The following is a 23,506-nucleotide window of genomic DNA, read 5'->3' on the forward strand; positions in this document are numbered from 1 at the left end:
TGACATGTTGCTTTTTACGCTGATGCATGTTCTCATGCTGGTTTGTTTCTACATGATAAAGTCTAATAATATGGGTGTTAGACCAACATTCATCAGTCATTTACTCTCATCTACTAATGCGCTTATGAAATATGAATGATATTTTCAACAGCATGTTAAAGGTGTGTGTATCAAAGCCTGTACGTCTGGTTCCCGTGTGACACAAAGCTCCATTGTTCAACAACAATTGAAAACACATGGGATCCACTCTGTGACGTTTTGTTCATGTAGGAACACACACAAACACACACACACACACACACACACACACACACACACTATTGTTTATTTTAACTCCTTTGCACACACACTGTCCTGTTGCCACCGATACTCACTAGTGCAACTAATGTGAATTAATCTGGAAATAGCTGTGGAACACATGTTCTCCAGTTAGTCCTTGTGATGATTGTGTCTAGTATTCGCTCTCCTTTTACCTCTGGTTTGGTCTCCACCAGCATTCTAGCTGCTAAATGCTCTTGTGTAGTGGCTAACTTACTAACTAGAGCTTTCTTTGAGTCAGGTGAAGTAATGTTTGAATAGGCGTCACAGGCGTCACTAAGAAAAGATTCGACTTCATTCAAACTCTGTCCTGTAACACGTTTCATAGTTTTGTACTTGTGCACAGACAAAGTAAAAAATAGAGTAACTGAGAATGAAAAAAGAGAGGAGGAAAGAAACTCGGGCTCCTTTCACACCTCCACACAGCAGGTCAGTCACTGTGTGAAGTGAGTGGTAATGCTGCTATGAACTCCTTATAGACGTTACACAAATGTTTCAGACTCTTTGTCCATATTTTCCACACTGAAAAAGGGAAACAAGGTTTTTGACATTTAGATTTGATCAAACATGCTTTGTTGTTTGCACTGATGATAAAACAACAGTGAGCACAGCAACATCTGGTGTTTTGCAGAATTTACTGCAGCAGTTCTCTGCAGACTGGAGCCTGAACACTGGACCTCCTACTAATATCTCTGTAGCGAGTTCTGTAGTACATGAAGCAACTTTTTTCAGTGATTTCTATGAGGAACATTTATCCATAATAATTTTCAGAGTTGATGATAGACCAGTCAAGTGTAATTGCAGCAGCGGCGAAGGCCACAAACTGGCACTAGATTTGAACACAACTCAAAGACTACAGCCAACAGGCAGCTAGCACGTCTGTATCCATCTTCAGACACAGGAAGATCTCAGACTACAGGTACAACTTGTAAAAGAAGTCTGTGACACCTGTACTAGTTGACCATTGAGCACTGTAGTCTGTGTGGTGCGTTCAAGTACCACTGTTTGGTCCAAACAAAAGTGTTGTGAGGTGACGTAACAGTTGGCATGAGTCTTCATCGGAATTAAGTGACATGATAACAACCAACCTGCTCGATTAAAGAAAAAGAAGTCCATTTTTCCCACCACCCACTATGAAATAAAACAACACAACAGCAGAAACTGTGTTACAATAGTTGCTATTACTTCACACACAGCGGACAGAGGCAGTGAAACCAGGATGACGGACGTTTTTACAGTAACTTGAACTGACAAATACAGGATGATTACAAAAAACATAAGATACAGTAAAGCCCCTCATTTTTAAAATGCATATGCAACAAACAAACAATACAAATAAAGAAAACAGTTGTGAAAAGAAGATGGTAAAATGCCTGTGGTTGAAATGTTGTGGGATGTAGAAGCTGTCTCTATGTGTTTTTCACATTCCCTTGTTCCTTGGATTTAAAAAACAGATTCCAGATCTGTAGCAAAAAGCAAGAACTCTTAATAATATAGAGAAAGTTTACAATGCTAAGCATTTTGTGGTGAATTTGCTGATTTTGAGTCACAGAACAACAAAAAAACTCAACAAGCTAACGTTGATACATGCAGCAAACGTACATGGAAGCAGCATGTGCTATGAAATAATCACTGTTTTCTCTGCAAGAAACAACATGAGAGAATCTGTAAACAGCAGGAAAGTCACCTTTTAATTGAATCACTTGAGGCCCAAAGACCTTTATTTAGTATCACAGTCCATTTATAGTTTGAAAGTATACAATAAGTTAAACTCATATGGCTTCATATCGTATCTATATTATATATCCTATGATTAATAGCCATAGCACAACTCCACACATTCATAATAATCACCTGCTCCTCTTTATTTCTGTGTGCTGCTCTTTAAATCCTCTCCCTCCTCTTTAAAAATGTTTTCTATGCTAAAACATTTGTACAAAAATCTACATTGGAAATAATCTGGTAAAAAATGGGTCATAATAAACAGCACAAGATGAAACTACATCTGCAAATGCTCTGTGATAATAATTTAAAGGGATGAATTCATGCTTTTTGGAGTTTAGCAGTAAAATGTAGATTCTCGAAGTACTACTTGGGTAACTCATACAAAAATAAACCACAAATACTTCAGTGAATGTGGTAGAATATGGTAGTGTATGTGCTATATTTTCACAAAATTAAAGGTACCCCATGGAGTTTTAAAATCACTAATAGTACTGTGGACTCTCTGAAGTAGCAAGGCAACGGTTACAGACAGCTGTGATTATCAGCAGGCTACTTTTAGGTAGAATTACTAGCTTGTGTACTTGTATTGTAAGAAGGTAAAAGTATCAAACAGAGCAAAATCAATGCAACAGAAACAGAAATATAATTTTTCTTTCTATTCTTCCTTTTAAAAACTGGTGTCTACATTACTCACAACCCAACTCAACAGTTCAGTTAGAGATTCAGGTTTGTTTTGAATCAGGCTGCACAAGTCTCACAAGCTCACTTCTCTCGCTGCATTTGAGATTTGTTTACTTACTTACTACTGGGTTAGGGTTAGGATAGATACCAGTCTCTAAGAACTCTAAACAGACATATTGTTGGAGTTGCAAATTAACCATCTTTGATAGATGTGTAAAACTAAAGCAAAGGTTGTACCTTTAATTCAATTATTATTATTATTATGTCTAAACAATAATTGTACTGTGTGAAATACTCTAATAAAAGAAACCTGTTAACAGTTAACTAGCTAGTCTGTTTGGTCATGTGATCATTGCCTTGCTGGTTGTATTGGTCCCTTGAGAGTCTCCTGCTAGTACACATGGATGTAAAAACCATATGTCTCATAGGGAAAGAAAGACTTTCAGTAAACTCTAAACCATGAGATGTGCACAATGGGTTTTGGCATTTCGGTGTAGTGTAAACTCTGTTTCCAAAAAACTCCACAGGGCACTTTTAAAATAAGATTTCACAGAAGGCACGGGCCTCACAGACTGTTCAGGTCATGAAAAAGTGAAAACAGACCAGCTGTGGTGTAGTTTTACCACATGGCGAGGCCGTTAAGGCACCAGCTCCCGGTTTAGAATACTGTGATGTCGAGGGGAGACTTGATATAATCTAAGATCACTTTACATTCTCACTAGTGTGACAGGTCACATCCTGAAGTGTTTGTGGAAAATACACGTGTGAAACTTTGTCCTCGTCCTTTTCAGAGACATTGATAGACAGGTCAGTGCATCGTTCTGTCTATCAATGTCTCCGACATCGGACCTGCTGGTGGTTTCCACCACAAACCGAATCAGTGTCTCATCTGATCCTTGTTGTATGTTTGGACCTGAAGTTGCCTCTTCTCCCTCAGCATCTGCTGGACTCGACTCTGCTCAGGGATCCAGGGGTTCTGCAGCATGTTGTGACTCTGCTGTTGTTCCCGGTTTTGATGGTGCTTTTGTTGACTGTCGCTGTGATGGATGTGGTTACTATAAAGCCCGTGCTGCTGCTCTGTGTTCTGGTTTTTGTGGTAGGTCGCGGCTGAGAAGATGGAAAACAGAGTAAAAGTGTCAAACGTTGCACAGGATTAGAAATCTGAAGAAAGTGGACTCCTCAACGTCAACACTCACGGACTGTGCAGGTGACTTTTGGTGTGTCCCACTGGCCGTTGGCCCGGCAGTGTATAGTGGGGCTGTGTCTCTGGATGAAGCCCCGTTTACAGTGATAGCGGACCAGGGAGCTGATCTCATATCGAGGCTTCATGGCCCCAAACACCTTCGCATCCTTCACCACAGGGGGCTGCCCACATGACACTGTGTGGTAGGAAACAAGAAGACAACACAATATGTAATGCTAAAGAACCACATATCCTATAGGTGGACAAAAATAACCTCTCATTGTAAATATCAAATGAAGGTTATTATTACAATAAAGATGACGTCATAAAAGAATTTAAACCAGGGCATCAACAGAGATGATCAGTAACATCATATACACAGTAGTGTGTACCTGTTCCCTTTTTGCAGGTGAAAGTCAGGTGGTAGTTGCAGGGCACGTCGTTCCACTGTCCTCCCTCATGCCAAATCATAACCACGCAGTCTTCTCCTGACTGGAAGAAGCTGTCGGGCTGGTTCGGCCTCCAGTAGTCGTATTGCTGTCAGAGCACAGTTTTCACTATTTTACTTTTACCGTCAAACACCCAATAAAAAAGTTATGACGTCATCGCTGCTTGGCCTGTTCTGAGTGGATAACAAACCTCAGTTATTACTTCTGTAATAACACTGTCAACATCACTGCTCGTCTTTATGTGTAGGTATGAAGAAAATGAAATCAGCACCTATCCCAGGAGGACACGGCACTTATTCCCCAAATGTGACTAGATGTAATTCCTAGAAAGTCCAGACTGTGGTGCTGCTGGGACAACCACAACACCTCAGACCTGAACGGATGTAAAGCTTTGGGTCTTATATGCAGGAGTAAGTAAGAAAATACATTTTAATTTGTATTAAAATAAGATGAAGATAACTTGCCACTGAGAACTGCACCAAACATGCTGTGTATGTGCAAACTTCGTCTCTGGACAAAGTTTCTCCACACTAAGGGTGTGCCTCTATTGTGAGTGATAACACATTACAACAACAGTCCCTGCAGTAACAGGCTGCAGGATCTCTGCCCTCATCAGGCCCCGTTCTCACTGCAAATTCAGCTCACATGCTTCAACAGCTGAGCGTTCCCAGCGGATTCACAATGCGTGTGAGAATGTGTCATCATGACTAAAGTCCACCTATGAGTGCAGCGGATGGTCAGAGATGTTATGCAGAGACAGAGCTGCATCACCACGGGCACTGAGGAAGTGATGATGTATGTTTCTGGTTTGTTTCAACTAAACAGGAGACGGATACAGTTTCGTTTCTGTTTGCTGGGGTTAGAGATGGAATAAATCCAGTCCTTTAATCATGTCAAGGTTAAACAGTGGCTGCTGTTTGCACTGTTTCTAAATAAAATGGAGACATCTTACTGCTATTACAGCTCATCCTGAGTGGGACATAAATGTCTGAACCACATTTCATCGCAATCCATCCAACAGCAGTTGAGACATTTCCGATTGGACCAAAGTGGAGGATCAGCTAACACCATCATTTATAGAGCTAAAAATGCAAACATGCACGCCAGCAAGTAAAATATACTAAATGCACAGACTGATTATTTACCTGTTGTGCTCGTCTTACCATTGTTTTGCCATCAGTCCATCTGAAGTCTCTCTCAAACATCTTGTCGCTCAGGCCGATCCACTGGTAATCACTGCCCAAACCTACCGAGCCAAAAACACAGCAGCCTGAGAGTGAATCTGTCCTAACGTACAGTAACTCACACAGTGGGAAGCGGTGGTGAGATGTTAATTTAGTTTGGAGACGGAACAAAGGCTCAATCTTTATAATCAGGATTATTGGAGTCTGGGATGTTCGTCTGCTGTTGTACAATTTTGTGGTTTGGGTGGTGAATAATCAAGACAGAGCAGGAAGCAGGAGAAACGCTCGAGCTGAGCTGCTTTGGGGAATGGCACAAGTCCACGTCCTCTCAGTCAGCAGCTTCCCCAATAAACTGAGTGGCAGTCGAAATGTTGCTCAAACACAGTCAGCTTTGATTTTCTGTGGAAACTCTCTGTTTAAACAAAGTTTTATGACCAGGTTTAGGTTCCTCACACTCATCATGGGATTAGATCACAGATGTGACTGACCTCCTTCTGAACAAGCAGCTTTCTCAGAGTGCCGTGACCTACAGAGCAGCACATTCAAGTTATAGCTCTAGAAACAATGGGAGGCACCAAAGAGCAGAATCAGGTCTAGTTTTAAGAGTGTAGGTCATTAAAAGTGAAGTGTAAAACGTTGTGCTTGCACAGTTTCAGTAAGTACCATGAGTCAACTCTAAACACAAACCTACGCAAGAATGAATATTAGTAATCATCTTTCAGAAGTAGTTGTGCAATCAGAAGTAAGTTTTAGTAGGAATCAGAATTTCAACTGGATTTTATATTAACATCTTGAGGATATGCTGACTGTTACTATAAATGTCAAGTTGCAAATACATATCAATAAAATGTTCAGTTACAACGGATTCATTCTTCCAAAACAGCTGATCCTGCAGTACAACATCCATTATTCATGGCTGAGTTTAGACTCTCGCAGAACTGACTTTAACAGCTCAACAGTCACTTCACATACATGTGTTTGTTAACCTTAAAATAATCTAAATCTTTCTCTGAACTCAACTAAAGTTCATCCACCTCAACTACCTCCTGTTAATAAATGTAGTGTTTCATTTAGTGATCCAGTTCAATTTACTTTGATATGTAAAACAGGTGAAGTGCATCTTTCACCTGCACTCTGCTCAAAGTTATTTGGTTTAAATCTTTATTTTTGACAGGAGTCGTGGTTCAGTTGCACCGTGTGACGTCACAGACTTACGATTGACAAACTCCTGCTCCTCCTGAGACAGGATGCTGGTCAGGTGAGCGCCGTGCAGGCGGCACTCTCTCTCAGCAGCATCCCAGGTGCGACGATGTGTGAAGTACTTGTAGCAGTGAGACTGAAACTTCTGCCAACCGAATCCGCACACCTCAGTGTCTGCGATGAGGAGAAACGGTTGAAGACATATAAAAAGGTCACACAAACACACCCTAAAGCAAACGGTGAAAGACCCTGAGAGACCACCTACTGTGGCCAAGTCTGAAAAACCATGTACCACTTTGAAAAGTGAACCTATGCCTCCATGGATGATGGTTTAAAGCTGTATTGTAGTCTTCCAGTGTACAGTATTTTACCATGTTTTATGCTTTTTACTTGATTATATTCATAACATTGCCCACAGCCGGATTTGGTCCCATGCTCTTTTAACAATGAACCTTCTGCAGCTACACAACTACTTTGATTTGTTTATTTCTCATTGAAATCTGGTGAAAGACAGAGAGAGACTGAGAGAGAGAGAGAGTTGAGTCCAGCTGGGGAATAAAAGCCCTTCACTGAATGAGCTCAGTAACCCACAGTTGGACTTCATTAACCCTCACAACTCTCCGGTTGTCTGCAGGTCAAATACAAACACACACACAGAGAGAACGCTAATGCACACCACACATTTAGTTTGATACAGTACACAATAACTCTAAGCCATTTAATCAGATCTCGGCTTTGTCAGGCTCAGTAAACAATGGATGTTTTGTAGCAGTGGCTTCAGAATAACGTGTGCACCAATAAAGTTGTGATGGAAAGTCTCTGTCGAGGCTTCGGGGTATTAGCTATCGTCAGCCCGCCTCATCTTAATAACTCCACTGTGCAGCCACCTGGAAGGTCAGGTGAGGTCTACAAGCCTGCTAATAAATGCAGAGCTGTAATCTATGACTCTCCTTCTGGGCTGTTTGAAAATAGCAAACTATTCAGATCTATGCAGGAAATCAGTGGAGTACAAAATGCCTGAGCGTGGTAGTAAGTATTTAGAAGACAGATTCAATGCCACACAGCTGCGAGAGCTTTCTGGCAAAATAATAGAGTAATTATCTATTTTTTCTGCTTCTTTCCACTGGCAGAAAGCAAAGAGAGGACAGCTGTGTCTCTGCCTCTCTATCCACTGACTGATGCATATATGTGCATGGATTAAATACACAGTACTCTAGTCATAAATTCACGTCCAACGTCCTACATAATGTTGAACTCGCTGAATACATCATGCACATGGATACAGGCTGAACTAGGAATTAGACTTTTGGGGATTTCCACTTTCTTTTCTCCTCATCTTCTCATCCAGGAAAACATTTTGCAAACTAGTTTTATTTGATTCTATTTATAAATATGTATAGGTAAGCTATTAACAAACACAGTATATCAAATACATAAAGCTACAGCTACAACTTGAGTCATTTTACTATTTGGGAAATAATTTTTGTGTTAGTAAAAGTCACTGAACTGACACACAGTGCGTTCTCTGCTGAAGCATCTATCAGTTCAGTGTCAGGATCTACACGTCCAGCTGAACTCCACTATAAAAGAAGAGAGTGGCCTTAGTAACATTTGACTTTTCCTTCAAGAAAGACATTAAATGCTCAGTACTGAAAGATGGTAAGTGTTCATGGAAAATATTAATCCTTGGAGTCTGCTTGTGCGCCTGAGCCTGCATTACTTGCTGAGTAATGACAGAAATATTGAACGCGAGACTGGAACTAATCTGCTGAGGAGGCAACGCCCAGCGCTGGATGACAGCTGAGGACCAAAGACCATCATGACTTGGACTAGATGCTGTATCCAGTATCCACCTGTGTGCATGTATGTCAGTGTGCGCTCGGGTGGCCACTGCATGTGATGAGTTATTTTATAAATGTGTTAATGCATAATTCCAGTTTAATAGAAGCTGTGTTTCACTTTCTTTTGCATGTGACCATCACCTCTATTAAGCAACATGACAAGTTAATAAACACAATCATTAAGACAGACACTGGATTGGGTTACATGGGTTGTGTTTGAACTAATTAGAACAAATGTTAGCTCGCATTCATTCAAATTGTTTAGAAAAAGTGACAGATCGACTCAGCACTTATTTCGATGAGTATGTTATCACAGCCAATAGGAACAAAGGTCAAAACTACATGAAAATAAGACCCGGGTTGGAAAAAAATTGATTTTCGTGGCCAAATATTCCTGTAAGACTTTAATTTTGGACATTTTGTCTGCAACAGTTCCCTTTTCTCAGGACTGACCTTGCTCACAGAGCTCCCCTGCGTAGCTGGGCAGGCAGAGACAGGTGAAGGAGTTGACTCCGTCCATACAGGTGGCCCCATTCAAACATGGGTTAGAGTGGCACTCATCAACATCTGCCGACGCACGACACAAGCTCACATTATTCCCACATCATCCATCTGTCAGTACGGGGTCAGTATGGGTTTGTTAATGATGGTTTGTTAGTGTAATGTAGTTGTGCGTCTACCTGTTTCACAATACTGCCCAGTGAATCCACCGGCACAGACGCAGATGTTTTGGGCTCCTTTCTTAAAGCAGGAGCCTCCGTTCTGACACAGACTGACTGAGCATGGCAGGAAATCTTATCAAATGACATAATCCAAATGAATGAAAACGGAAATGAATTGAAATCACACCTGTAACGAATCATTAGCAGTACTGTGATATACTCCTAGAAAGGGTTTGACACCTTAGCTGATTTAGTCGGAGGGGACGTAAACCAGTAAAATAATGTGTTAGGTTTAAACTACTAACAATAAAATCCACATACCTGTGATATTCACAGTGCTGGCAGCTATGGTGTGAGCGGAGTCAGTGCTGGTCTCTGGTTGCTCTGTAGCTACAGGCTCCTGGCTCTCTGGTATCTGAGGACGCGACTCCACTGCAGACAGGACAGCCTTTTCGTCCATATAATCATCATCGGGTAGAGACGTAGCAGCCGGGTCGGGGCTCAGAGCCCACCTGGGGACAGAGTAGGTGCTTTGGTCGAATGTGTACAAGGGCGAAGTGGTGGAAAGTATCGGCTGGCTCACGTCCTCCAAGGAGCCTGTGGTGGACTCGTCAGAATGGTCCCTGGAAGGTTTGGTGGGTTGTGTGGTGTGGACGGTTGTGGGAGGAGGTTGGGTGGTGATAACAGGGGGAAGTTTCTCATCATCTGTGGCAGCCAGCGAGGGCTGAGCAGAGGTTTTTACTGTGCTAGACTCTGAGGTTGTGTCATGAATGTGTGTGGTGAGTGTGGTTTGCAAACCAACAGCTGCCACAGCTGGTAAAACAGTAACAGTGACCTCTTCAGAAAGGTCAACCAGACGTTCTTCAGAAACCTCCTCCTCGCTGGATCCCGGCTGTGTGCCTGAACCTGTTTCTGTGAGTGTATCAACAGCTGGAAAACCCAGAGGGACCTCTGTGACGTCAGAACCCTCTGCAGGTTGAGGTTGCTGAGTGTGCAGCGTAGAATAAGTGGGCAGTAACGTGCTGGTGAGCGTAGCCGTCTCCGGTGGGTAAACCTCTTGCCCTGACACTTCTTCTTCTCCAGAGGCAGATCCTTCCTCCATCTGTGTCTGTGTGGTGGTTTCCTGTGAATGTGTTTGTGGAATCAAAGTAGGAAACTCCGTTCCTCCGATTTCAGCCTCATCCGTCATCACATTGGCCACGTTGTCATCTGTTGGAGTGGGCAGAACGCTGCCCGCAGAGCCCTCCGGTGAAGGCTCCTCAGTGCTGTGGCTTGCAGAGCCTTCCACATCCTCGTAGACAGAGACGGCATTGGTGACCATGTGGGGGACACCAGGGAGAACTGGGCCTGATGTTGTGGTAGGTGAAAGTGCTGAAACATGGGGTGTGTGAGAAGTCGCGGTGGCGGTGGCTCCTGTCGCTGTTTGATCACCTGGTTCTTGAGTTTGAATGCTCTCAAACTCTGTTAAGTCATCAGGGACAGCGTGGACATAAATGTATGAATCCGTCACCATTTCAAACACGTCTGGGTACGTGTCTGTAGGATTAGTGACTGGATCAATGACTTCGTCTGTGGGTGTCTCCCCTGTGTAGATTTCTATATTTCCATAAGAGTGATCAAAGGGAGTCGTGCTCTCCTCCTTTTGTTTCTCCGCCTCTACTTCATCCCCAGGAGGGGCTGTCTCAAACTGATCTCCACGGGCTTCCTGTGGCGTCACTGGCTCGAGTGTCACCTGGACAGATCAGAAAAGAAGAAGAGGATGTAAAGAATCTCACTTCTGTAGGTTTTGTCGTTGTTCGTGACCGAATCTACACCAACACTAGATTAACTGCCTCCATCAAACAGTCAGGTTGCAGTTTACTGACTGACTTCAGAATTAATGGTGTAAGATCTCCATGAACACAAATTGTTTTTATTGTAGAAAGTTTTAGTTTTAGACCTTTTAGTTTCTGACTAAGTAACGTTTACCAGAACGGGACAGACAGACAACCTGAGTAAAACAAATGAATATATAGATTTTACTCGCTTTGCACATCTTGGTATTATAACAACCAAAAACTAAAAGTGAAGCTAGAATCCTTCTTGAAATACTCAGGGTGCAGATGATACCTCGTATTTTCCATTGACAAAGCTGATAGTTGGAGGCAGGGTGGTGGATGAACGCTCGTCAGAGTCGAGGTCACTGCTCTGGATGGCTGCACTGAATAAACTTGAAAGGTCGGGGATCAGGGGGGATTGGGGCTGGGAGCCATCAAGGCCAATCACAGACTGGTCCAAGATATCCAGGATTGGTTGAACTGAAGAATGAGGAAACAAACAACACAAACTGAATTCAAAAGTCTGAACAAAACTGAAAAAACTTCATCTGGAGCCAGTTCAATCATTCCACTCATGTAAAAACATTTCTTTGTCTCTGGTTTTGACAATATAATGATTTCCTTCAGTCTGTTTTATATTATTGTAAACTAACATGACAAGACATCAGCGTTGGGTGTGTGTGTGTAAAATGGGCGATTGTCTCTATTTAAGACTGAATTATCCATCAAGCACTCAGTTCATTTGATTATTGTTTGATTAGAAGAATCATGAATGTGTCACACATTATGTACGAAGCTGGAAATATAGGAAATGTGTTAAATTGTATAATCAACAAATAACTGATTAAGAAATGACACAACAAATAACTAAACTACTGAATTACTGAACTTTCTGTGGAAAAACAAAACTTCTGTTATCAACGTGGGCAAAGTGACAGCTACTGGTTTGGCCAGACAACTTTGAATAATGCAGCTCTTCTTTCTCTGTTTGATAGGTCAAGTTCCAGGATCGGGATCCCACAGCAGAGTATTTCTGATGTAGATTAAAATGGGTCAAGGTGCATATCTGGATGGTAACAGTCAGAGTCTGTGCTGTTTATGATTAAATTCACTTTGTGCCAGTGGCTGCGCTCAGACAATGCAGGCTTGTGTGTCTTAATTAAGACTCTATGTTACACATGGAAGTTATATCATGGGAACTGGAGCAACCATGTGCAAAATCTGATGCAAACACAGATGTGGGTTTAGTTATTAAGTGTGAGGATGGACAGAGGAACTCTCTGTGACTGGACCGGGAGCTCCATCGTGAACCTGGCCAATCTACCTTGTTCACCTGCATTAACAACAACATCTAAAGACTGTAGACGTCACCTTAAGTAAAAGAAATAAGTCTTCATTCGTTTTAGCAACTCTCTGTACCTTGTGTCAGACGGTATCTGCACACAGCTCAGTCTTTCTAAACACTCTTCTATTGTGCACTTGGGCTCCTTTTGAAACTGTCCTGCTCTGCAGGGGGGTACTTGGCTGCAAAGCCTCTTCTCCTTTGACCTTGAATAGCAGTAACCTGCCCTGGTCTTCGAATAGGTATGTGTGAATGTTACTTAATGTTATTAATGGTGGTTGTCCACCTTGTGGTTATATGTGGTTAATGGCTAGTGGTATATTAGTAGTTGTGTTTCCTCCTCTCTCTCTATCCTGTAGGTATCCTCAAAACAAAAATCAGGAGCTATGTCTTTACCCAGACACTTGAGGCTGGAGGCTTGTTCAGTAATAAAATCCTCAGTGGTTTTACAACAAATAAAGACAAATGTGGGGAAAGAAGCAGAGTGAAGGGAATGTGGGAAGTTGTTAATTACGTCAATTCAGGCAGCTCTCTAGAGAAAAGAAAATGAAGGTCAACACGTTGTGGTTTGTTTCTGGCTGTTGCTACAGCAGTTTAGATCTGAGAGCTGAACACAGCTCTGTAAACATGTCTGCTAAAGAGAAAAGGGGCTAATCACACTCTGGGACCACCAGTGTGTCTTTGTGGGTATGTGTGAGAAAAAGAAAGAAAAGTGAAGTGGGAGAAAGTCGTTCGCTCTGATATGAGGTTCTGCTGAGTTCCCACTGGAGACACTGCGATGCGTTTACAATATGTTGAACAGTCAGAGTGAAGATGACTGACTTCATCCCTTTCCACATCTGGCTCTGCAAACGGTGTGCGTTTGTGTGTGAGAAACTGTCAGCATACAAATACAGAGGTAACAGACCATTAGCTGTTTCCTACAGACAATAAACAAAACGAAATCATCCAGAGCAGAGTCCTCGACAGCACAGGGTAACGAGGTCATTGTGAAGGATAAATGTTCTCGCTGAGAGAGCAGCTTCACGTCAAATGAGAGATTCTAGTGCCCCCAAAGACTTGAAGAAGACACATTACAAAACATACAGTGGCAAGAAAAAGTATGTGAAATGAAATGAGTATTAAAGAAATCTTTAGCAGATGATGATTCTACAGGTAAAGTCAACTTCTTAAATGTCTGAACTAAACTCAGGTCTTACTCACCTGACAGATTCTGGCCGGACATATTGACAATGATGACATGGATCGGTTGTAAGACCGTTGCATTTTTATCCCCAGTACTGGCCAGAGGCTGGTTGGGGTCAAGCGTTGGTGTAGCTCCAGAGGTCACATTCTCTTTAAAAACCACTGCAGGATCTCGGCCCATCTGTTCGACCCCGACTGGAACACCTGGTTCTGGGGTGAGGGCCTCTGGGATACCGTGGTCTGGAATGATCTGCACAAGCTGCGATTCTCCTAAAGTGGTTTCTACCTCTGCCTCCGGCCCTGTAGTGTTCTCCAGGGGCCAACTTGTTCCCTGTGTGGGTGCTTGTGTTGGGGTCACGGTGGGCCCACTGGCGCCGTCATCGCTGATGTCTCCCTCCCCGCTGCCGCTGTGCTCACCTTGACCTGACGTCACCTGCCCTTCCTCTGTTCCTCCTTGGGAGATGTCAAGGTACGGGGTCTTTGAGTGGGTGGTGGGCAAAGGAGAGAGCTCCATGGGCACTATATGTCCACTAACTGGTTCAGACTCTACACTGGTAAAACCTTGAGCATCATATTGGTGCATGAGTGGAGTGGGAGTCACTGAGGATGTGTCGTGAGGGGAGGTGTCGGTGACGTCATATTGAACTGTCAGCACGTCTTGATTAACTGGTACAGACTCTACTATCTCTAAATGTGGAACATCATAGTCGTCTTCCACTTGGTCCGGTGAGGCTGTGGGTGGTCTCTCTGTTGGTGAATATGCAACAGGCTCTGGCTGCTTTTGTTGAATGTCAGCTCGTTCGGCGTGTAAGAGCGGTGCCGGTGCTGGAGTGGGGGGATCATGGCTGTCAGGTTTGTGTGGAGCGGGGTTCATCGGTGGAGTAGTCGGTTCTGGGAGTTTAGCTGTGAGAGGGAAACAAAGAAGGAGAGAGGAGGTTTAAAACTTCAGCTTTAGATCCACTGTTAAACAGCAGAATGCTTCAACGCTGCAGCGTTTCTAATTCCCACAGAGTGGAACTAAAAATGTAAATTATACATGAACCGTGATCAGTGGTTTAAACATAATAATCTGGTGATGGAAGCCGTTCCCGTCCAGCCAACAGTCAACATTAGTTATAACCAAGAATGAATCAAGCTTCATTAAAAAAGGAAAACATCCAGTTATCAGATTGACGGCTTACGACAGGCTATAAAAGGAAGTTTAGCAGCTTTGATTATCGAAACATGGAGTCACTTATCAAGAATAAAACAGTCTCATGCCCGGAGGCTTCTGAGCCAGACAAAGAACAGCCACTGCAGCAGATCTGAATGTGGCCAGAAAAACCTTAATGATGCTCGTGAGAGCCTGAATCCATCTTTTTTCTTTTTTTAAACAACAACATATATATTTACAATTGTGAGAAGCTTTTGTTGCAAAGACCTCTTCAAAAAGGTTTATGATGCAAAGATTTAAATCTCATTATGATGGAATAATGGAAAAGATGGGGGAGAGTCTCGGTAGCACACATACAATGTTCTTCTTTGTGTGCGTCTCAGTGCTGAGTTCTTACAGTTTGTGTCCTGGGAATAAGCAGCAGACTTGAAACGTCACTGACATAATTCTTTAATAAACGAGATGTAATTGACTCCCTGTACATGGACAGACGGGGATAGGTGGGGTTGCCTTTTTCCACTCCTGTACTCTGCTCTCTTCATGCACACAACACATGGTGAGAAGTAGCTGGCTATTTCCTGACAACTCTGAGGAACTTTACTTGGTATTTCCATTTATGCTTATGCTAACCCTAACCCTAACTTTATATTTATGCTCTGCTACATTTCACAGGCAAGTGTTGCACTTTCTAAATGCACTTAGTCGCTAAAACACTAAGTCTGTTGATTAAAACACGAGTAAACATGGGTCAAGTATTTAGACTGTGACCCGTTAGACTGTAAACCTAGTTTAGATTTTAAACACATTTACAGAAAATCAGCAAAAGAAAATGCCAATTAATGTGTTTGCATCTACTACTGTGAACTGTGTTATGGGAAAGATACTAAGAGAATCACTGAGCTAAACAGCTGCACCATTACAAACTAGTAAAGAGGAAGAGGACACAAGAAGATGATGATGTAATTAAAATCTCTCTAGAAAACTGAAAATCTGGCAAATTCTGAGGAACACTACAGCCTCCTTCACATGAAGCGTTTTCATCTCTTCATGAGAAGCTCCAGTGAGTTTTAAGTCACTTTCTTACTAACAGTGTTTAATCATCTTTTCATATTGAACTTCATCACATTTAGTTTTTATCAATATTTTGTGCACATGGTGAATTTCCAGCATTTCAACTGGATCAAGGAAACACTGCGGCCTTAATTTCACATCTGTGACTGTTACCAGCTTCTGCAAAAAGACATTTCTCCACAAAACATTGTTTCAGGTGACCAGGTGCCTAGGTTGGAGACCAGTGGACTAACTCTGAGTATTACAGAAATTGAAGTATTATAAACTAGTATTATAGTACAGTAGAATAATGCTGAAGTATTGATTCATCAGAATTGACACTATGATGTATATATTCTTCCAATAAATAGAATAATAAATCAGTAACAGGTGACATTTTACTGTTACGTACTGCTTGCACAAGTACACATATTAATATCCTTGAGACTGCTCTTCCATAAGACGAAGGAGACCCTCGCTGCATGCTGAACCCTGCCCAGATATGATGTCATGTGTTCGGGGAGCCATCTGGCTGGACTGGGGTCTGTCTGCATACCGTCGCTTAACTGTGCAGTAGGTTAACTCCTGCAGCTCTTTCACCTCACTCTGTTCTTGGCAGAACATATTACACAGTGTCCAGGTTCAGAAAATGCCTGTTTACCCTTCTATCATCTGTAGACGTCATGCTCAGTGTATGATCGGTTCCTTTGCTACTTATATTGCACAGGCTGAGGTGACCTCTCTTATAAGGTCTGAGTGTATTAATGATGATGATACTTATGGGAGAACAAGCTCTGCAGTCTCCATTCTTCCCACTTCATCCTCCCTCCCTATTGGCCTGTGTTTGGGCAGGGTCCAGCTGTGAAGCATTAGGGACCTGTCCTGTATCTGCAGTATCTGTGTTAGTGTGCAGCACGTTGGGTTTTCCCCTCATAAAAAAAGTACTCCACCATAAACCAGGCAGTGGGAGTATATTCTTCTCTTGTTTGGGTTTGAATAGTCTTTGTTCTCTGTCATGTCGTTCTGTTCCCACTTCTTCACGCTCACGTTTAAACAGCTGCAGATTGTGACTTAGATGAGCTGTAACACACTTCAACATTTATGGAGTCACTTTACCTACATTTGTGCTGCTGCTGATAAAGTAGGACAGGAAGCCCCTAAATCTAGATACCAGGATGTAAAATCATCTAAGAAACGATTGTTCTTGGTACCTTTACCTTTTAGAATATTACCTGGAGACCATTAAAACATAAATCTGATGGATATTGGGATGATTAACAGGACAGGAAATAATCCAGAACAAATTCTGTGGCAGACTTGTCTTGTGAAATACTGGATAGTTTTACCCCCTCAGCTGTCGTAAAATGGTTCACAGTTCATCTTAGAGACCAGGACGTCACCTATTGGTTACCACAAATAAATAAGTACATACGTAGGCACTGAAGCAGAAGTTGAAACAGCTGCGTACGTGTATGACATCCTTTTAGAAAACATCTTTAAATAAGTAAGTTCAGTCTTTGAGTTTGTTAGAGTTCGTTTCCTCAGCTGCTGTTGGTCAACATTTATGCTTCCATTGATGTATTAAGAGTCAGTCACAGCTCTAGATTCACATTTGAACATACTGTTGGATGGATGGTAACAACATCTGAAACTCTCCTAAACCTACAATGTGACACTGTGAAGGTCACCGCCATGTTCAAATCGCTGCACTTCTTCCCAACAGGATTTGGATCCAGTGTTTTCCAGTGTAGACATCTGTAAACATTTTTATTGTCAGAAGTGGTCAGACGACACTTTCTGGAAACTGATCTGAAGCGTTTCGTTTTTTAAAGGTTGACAGATTTACTTCATTATGGTACATCGACTCAGTCTGTTGAAATTGTTCTTGTGAGGAAAACAACAATCTCTCTGTTTTCCCTTGTTTTCTCTCACATCTTTAGTCTTTTAAAAACTGTTCTGAGTCTTCATTGTGATCTGATCAGTGACTTTAGATTGAGGTTTATTAATGACACACAGCAGGATCACCAGCTGGGCCGTAACTCACATACAGTATCTGGCAGAGAAGCTCTGGAGTCAACCAGCCACGCCTGTCATCCAGATTAGACATCAAAACTGGAATGGGAGCTTCATTTTAAGCAGTACAGCTGTATTGTTACCTTTGAAGCAGAAAGCTCCATGCTTGTCCATGATGTCTGGGTACCCAGTTTGGTTTTCGTACATGTAGAGCGTGCGAACTCCCAGCTGACCTCCTCCACACTGAGGCCTGGGGACAGTGATGGGGTAGCGGACGCTGCCGTCGGACAACCAGCCGTAGTCGCAGCGGTTGAACCCCGCCCTCCAGGCTGCGAACAGCTGGCCAGGCGAGGCCAACACAGCATCATGCTTCTCACACTCCTCTCTCGCCTGCTGAAAGGTGAGTTTATCGACGAGAGAAGAAGGGTAGAAGACCTCACCTTCACATAGAGGAGGCAGAGTAAAGATAAGGTTTAGTGCATTTCTTTGCCTGCTACTGGAAACGCTTCAATCATTTGTACAGTTGACAATGAGATTGTTGAAGAAGTGGCAACAGCACAAAACCTCACAATAAAACAACAAACTGTCACTTCAACATTTCTGTTTGTGACCAGTTTAAACAAACAGAATATAACATGCTTGTTTGTGCCTGTACTTGTGTGTTTACCATTCAGTTTGTCTATGAAACAGTACACGTCATATTTCTCTTTGACGTCCCGGACGCCATATGTTCTCACTCCGGGCCTGCTCATCAGATCACCTGCACAGCCAGGACGAGGCACCGTGATTGGATATCTGAAAAATGCAAAATGTAAATAATATTTCTGAAACAGCTTGAGATATTCTGATGGAGGTTTTTGCTGGAAACACAGACGTTTACACAAACCTGACTGACTGGTCGGCAAGCCAACCTGCGTCACACTGGTCGAAGCCGTCCTCAAAGGCAGCGGTGAGTTGTTTAGGTGTAGCGATGGAGGCGCCTGCAGTATGACACGCCTCCACAGCTCCAGGAAAGTCCAGAGAGTAGCGGCTGGAGTTCGCTCTGTAGTGGAACACCACACCTGGAGGAAGACGACAAACAATCAGTGCATTACTGTACATATGCAGCTGTGTTTGATGGGTTACAGTCCACAGTTACTTATATATTGTGCTACAGTGAATATCAATCAGCTTCTGGTAACTTGCCATCAGACTTCATCCAGTGGCAACGCTGCAGTGTTTGGTGGAAGACTATCAACTATCAACAACTGAGCCAAACCTCGCTCCAGACATTTGCACAGATTCACATTAGTACTGAACAGAAGTCTTTGTTCAGCAGCTCCACACAAAGACGCTCCCTATGAGTGACACACAACTCTCCATTTAATAGCTCAGTCATCTATTCACATCCTCCTGCAGCTCTGCCAGGATATCGTCGCTGATGAGAAATAATCCTCCAGTCCTGCTGAAAATAAAGGACCTAATGACACCACACAACAGCTACGTATAGTCTGAGGATGACAGCTGAAATAGCTGGCTGGTTTGTGTTTCTCTATACTGTCATGTAATCATCTGGATTTTCTATTGCTGCACGTATCCAGTTTCCGTCAGAATTAAATCTCTGATGTAATTCAGGAGCGTTCAAATGTCAAGTCTGGAATTTACTGATAAAAATTGTAAGTTTGAGTGGTGGTCGTGAGTAAAGCCATCGACTACAAGTTTTATTAGCATGTATGTGTTTACAATTATCACCATTAAAAGGTAGGCTGAATTAGAGGAGAACACACGACTCTCAGTGAAGCACTTTGATACTGAGGAAAACTTTAAAATGTATAGTTATAAATGGATCAGATGACTCTGAACCATCTGTTAGTTCTGCTGCTATAGATGAGTCTGCTGGGGAACTCTACTGATACACTGAGCTCCTCTTCTCTCCTCTCCTCATTAATTAAATGAATTAATTAAATGTTAACAGGAGATGGTCTCATTCAGAAGCCACAGTCATGACCCAGGTAAACACATCAGAATTTCTGCTGGACATGTAAATAGACCACTGTCCTCTAACGTGTTCATGTTCATGTGTCTGTTCTGCTTGTTATGCTTACACTTAATATTGTCTTCACCCTTCACACTTGATGTTCAGACAACTATCACCAGATTACAGAAAAACTGAAGATTCTCAGGCAGGTTCTGTTTTTCTACATCTGAGTGAATATTCTCCATATGATGAAGCACACTCACACAGTACTATTTTTCTTCTACACCCCCCTGGGGAGGTTTATGTCTTTGTCTTTTGGTTTTGTTCTGTTCAATAGCCGAAACAATTACAGACGATATCCTGTAATTTTACTTCAAAACACTAATCTAAAAAGTGGAGTTACATTACCAGAAACCACAGAGAACATTCTTTGTTAATCCCACAATGAAAGGAGCTGGACGCTTTAAAGCTGCATTAACTGTTTTTTGTGGCCACTAGGGGGCAGCAGAAACAAACTAAAACTAAACTAACTGAGAAAATCATTGACATATGAACACTTTTTAAAGTTAATACAAGCAGTTTCCTATTCACACAGACATAAAATAGATTAAATTTGTTTAGAGTTTGTGTCCACAGTACACTTTGTCACCTGATCTCTTTTTCATTTAAATTATTGTTCAATGCAGCTTTACAGAGAAGCGCATGTGCACAAGCTTCTGTTAATTGATTAATTTTGTTTTACTCACCGGTGACGTTGAGCCTCACGGTGTTCTGAGTATCCTCCATCCCGTGCATCACCTCACAGCGGTAGAGGCCTGCATCACTGGCTCGAAGATGCACTATCTGGAGAGAGGCATCCCCGACTGATAGCGGGTGACTGGGAACAGACACCCTGCCCATGTACTCCTGCCCCACCTTGATCCCTGCTCCCTGGGTCACCAGCACCACCTTCTCACTTTCTCCCTCCAGCTTCGTCCACTTGATCCTCAGCTGCTCGTCTGGATTGTTCGTCGGGGAGTGAGGTGCATCAGCTTGGAGGAGAGGTCCAGGTGTAGGGGTGTGTGTGAAGCTGCTGGGAGAATCTGGTGTTATGGAGAAGTGGCATGACAAGACCACCCTGCTAGCCAGAGACCCAGTTACAGGGGATCTCTTCTCCATCTTCATCTGTGGTGGTGCTGGAAAACAGGATCTTGCATGAATAAATGTGAAGATCAACAACATCATCTACTCTAAATGGTTGGATTGGATCATCATTACCAAGCAATAAAGTTTAAAGTGGCAATATTTTACTGCTCATCAATAAACATAAATGACCCGATTCCATTGGCAGCCATACATGCCCATGTCATAACACTGCCTCCACCATGTTTGGCACATGTTCTTCTTCAACAGAATTCTGTGGTCACCCACTTTATTTTTCATTCTTCAGGCCTTTTGCTGTTGCTGAACTCACTCATTGATTCCTCCATTTCAGATTTTACCTGTTGGTCACTACAAGTGTTTTTGCTTTTTATTTGATGGGTTTGTATTGTTTTTTTTTAAGCCTGGGGGCCTCCTCTACTTACAGAGATACTTATTTGGACCTCATGTTGAGATTACCCGTGAACAGCTATTAAATATATCATTTCAAACCACCTCTAGGCCTTTTATCTCCTTGTCTGGTCATAGAGTAACAAGGGAAGAGGCCACATGTGGCCATGCAACTGCTTCTGAGCCATTTTTCCATTATATCTGAGCCACCAATAATGAGGGTGTCTGTGGCTGTAATTCCTGAATGGTTAATACCACACTTTGTACTGCTGCTACCAAAAGATGCAAGAAACAACATGTGCACCAGTGTGTGTGTGTGTTTGTGTGAGGGATTACTGGAAAGCATTTGTTCAGAAGTGATGTAAACGACTGTGTCTAGTGTTGGCTTAATAATCACTTTCCACTTTGTCAGTCCTGGACCTGCAGTCGAGCATGTGTGTCATGACGTCCAAGTCAGAAGAACAGCACGAGGACGAGTGGAAAAAAAAACTGAAGGGAGGAGAAAGAGTTTGGATTCAAGATTCATTTTGTGCTGGAGTGGACTCACCTGGTTGAGGACGGGCAGAACACAGGTACACCAGACAGAGCAGGTACACGAGGATTTGAGGACTCATCTCAACACAAGCTACAGAAAAGGATAGAGAAGATAGAAATATGCATCATAGAATTAAGAAAATATTAACTTCTGTTTAGTGTCATGGGAGCAATGGTGGAAAGTTTTACTAAAGGACTATTGTCAAGTAAAGTTTAGAGGTACTTTATTCAGGTATTTCCATTTCATGATACTTTATACTTTACTTTAGACAGACAAAACAGTACAATTCAGTTGTATTGTTAAACATCCATACATTACATTTACTCCCACTCTGAATATCATCTCAAAGGTTTAACACAGCATGTCTCCCACTTCACTTTACGTCTATTTGTAATCTGGAGGCTTCAAGTTTCCTCCAAACTGGTTGTGAAGTCATGAAATTATTGCATATGTGACTGATTGAAGATGAGAACAGATAAAACTGAAACTAAATGATTCTGCACAGCAAAGCTCCAACACCACAAATGAGACACCACATTTGACATTTCAAATAGAGAGAAGATGCAGTAGATTTCAAAGGGAATTCCTGTACTTCTTACTGCACTACATCTATATTTTATATCTATATATATAAAATATAGATAATAGGCTGTAGATCTATGATTTCCTTCAATCAGTGCCAATTAGAAACACAGTCTGCTTTAGAGAGCAGATGTGTGGCCAGAGCTGTGGTGATAAAGCTTATCAAACTATCACTGAATGTAAATGGACCTAATTGGTCCCAAGTGTCAGTTTTATCAATGGGTTTCGTATCATTTAGTTTTATCAGTGTGGGAACATTCCTGTCCTCCCCCCTGACAGGCGGATCATCTGCTGGTACCAAAGAGAAACGTGCGGATCACAGCATCATGTGTGAACTCCCATCTCTTCAGGTTGGACATTTTCTATGCAGCAATCACAGCGAATTGAATTACAGAAAGAAAAAAAGACATCTTACCTTGTAAAGTCTAAAAAGGAAATCCAAAAGAATCCAGCTGGTTTGCAGGTTTATCTCTGAACGTTTCCAAACGACGTTCCCGGAGGTTCCAAATCAACAGCTGCGTCTTGACGCGGTGCCGCTGCGCGTCTGTCGGTCGCACCTCTTCCACCTCACAGCGCTGGCTGCAAGTTCAAATCCACTCCACAGCCGCTATTATCCTCACATTATGGGAGAGGAGGGGCGCACATGTACACCCCCATAACACACCGCCCAGTGCAGAGAGAGAGAGAGAGAGGACGACGAGGGGCGTGAGTGTACAGAGGAATAATGAATGGGAGAAAGAGCAGGAGGTGGAATAACAGGAGACATTAAAGGGTCACTCCTCTGATTTTACATTAGACACCAGAAAGTTAGGACGACTGGTAACAGACACATAAAATCTGCACAACTGAGGCTGAGATGTTCTGACCTTTTAATCTTTAGGATTAAGAGAACATCATTTCCCATGTGCCTCAGGTGTTTACAGGCTCAACATCAATTCTCCACAGAGGACGAAGAGCAAGTTGATGGGACTCGGAAGAAATGACAGCTCGAATGTTCAGATAATGGCGTAATAAGAGAGCTTTGGCAAGTTTTATGGATGTGGAATAAACCATGTTGCAATAAGTTAAGTGCCCACTTTGCCACATTTATAGTTTTATG

The 23,506-nt window shown here is 42.4% G+C and overlaps 1 protein-coding gene across 3 annotated transcripts; it reads right to left on the reverse strand.

The window, feature by feature from the left end:
* Window positions 1-1,480: 1,480 nt before the first annotated feature.
* On the reverse strand, window positions 1,481-23,505 carry LOC113158579 (versican core protein-like). 3 transcript variants are annotated; one of them, XM_026354579.1, is made up of 16 exons: window positions 22,823-23,505; window positions 21,838-21,915; window positions 20,507-20,935; window positions 18,690-18,864; window positions 18,471-18,598; window positions 17,947-18,243; window positions 13,606-14,490; window positions 11,353-11,540; window positions 9,565-10,975; window positions 9,262-9,375; window positions 9,035-9,148; window positions 6,756-6,914; window positions 5,520-5,602; window positions 4,300-4,444; window positions 3,921-4,103; window positions 1,481-3,831 (listed from the first exon to the last, which is right to left on the reverse strand). In XM_026354579.1, exons 2-16 carry the CDS (start codon window positions 21,902-21,904, stop codon window positions 3,602-3,604), a joined length of 4,608 nt encoding a protein of 1,535 aa, XP_026210364.1. In that variant the 5' UTR covers window positions 21,905-21,915; window positions 22,823-23,505; the 3' UTR covers window positions 1,481-3,601. The 3 variants fall into 3 exon arrangements, with proteins under 3 accessions (XP_026210364.1, XP_026210365.1, XP_026210366.1); XM_026354580.1 differs by having other exon boundaries at window positions 21,838-21,928; XM_026354581.1 differs by lacking the exons at window positions 9,035-9,148; window positions 9,262-9,375.
* Between the last annotated feature and the right edge of the window lies 1 nt (window position 23,506).

This window comes from Anabas testudineus, chromosome 12, assembly GCF_900324465.2.
Source record: "Anabas testudineus chromosome 12, fAnaTes1.2, whole genome shotgun sequence".
Lineage (NCBI taxonomy): Eukaryota > Metazoa > Chordata > Actinopteri > Anabantiformes > Anabantidae > Anabas > Anabas testudineus.

Bases quoted from the DNA above. Each gene is read 5' to 3' on its own strand.
- LOC113158579 (XM_026354579.1), bottom strand. From the start codon at position 21,904: ATGAGTCCTCAAATCCTCGTGTACCTGCTCTGTCTGGTGTACCTGTGT. The intron at 18,244-18,470 runs GTAAACACACAA...CTCTATGTGAAG, and splicing joins TTTCATAGACAAACTGAATG to GTGAGGTCTTCTACCCTTCT. The intron at 5,603-6,755 runs GTAAGTCTGTGA...TTGGCTCGGTAG, and splicing joins GGAGCAGGAGTTTGTCAATC to GTTTGGGCAGTGATTACCAG.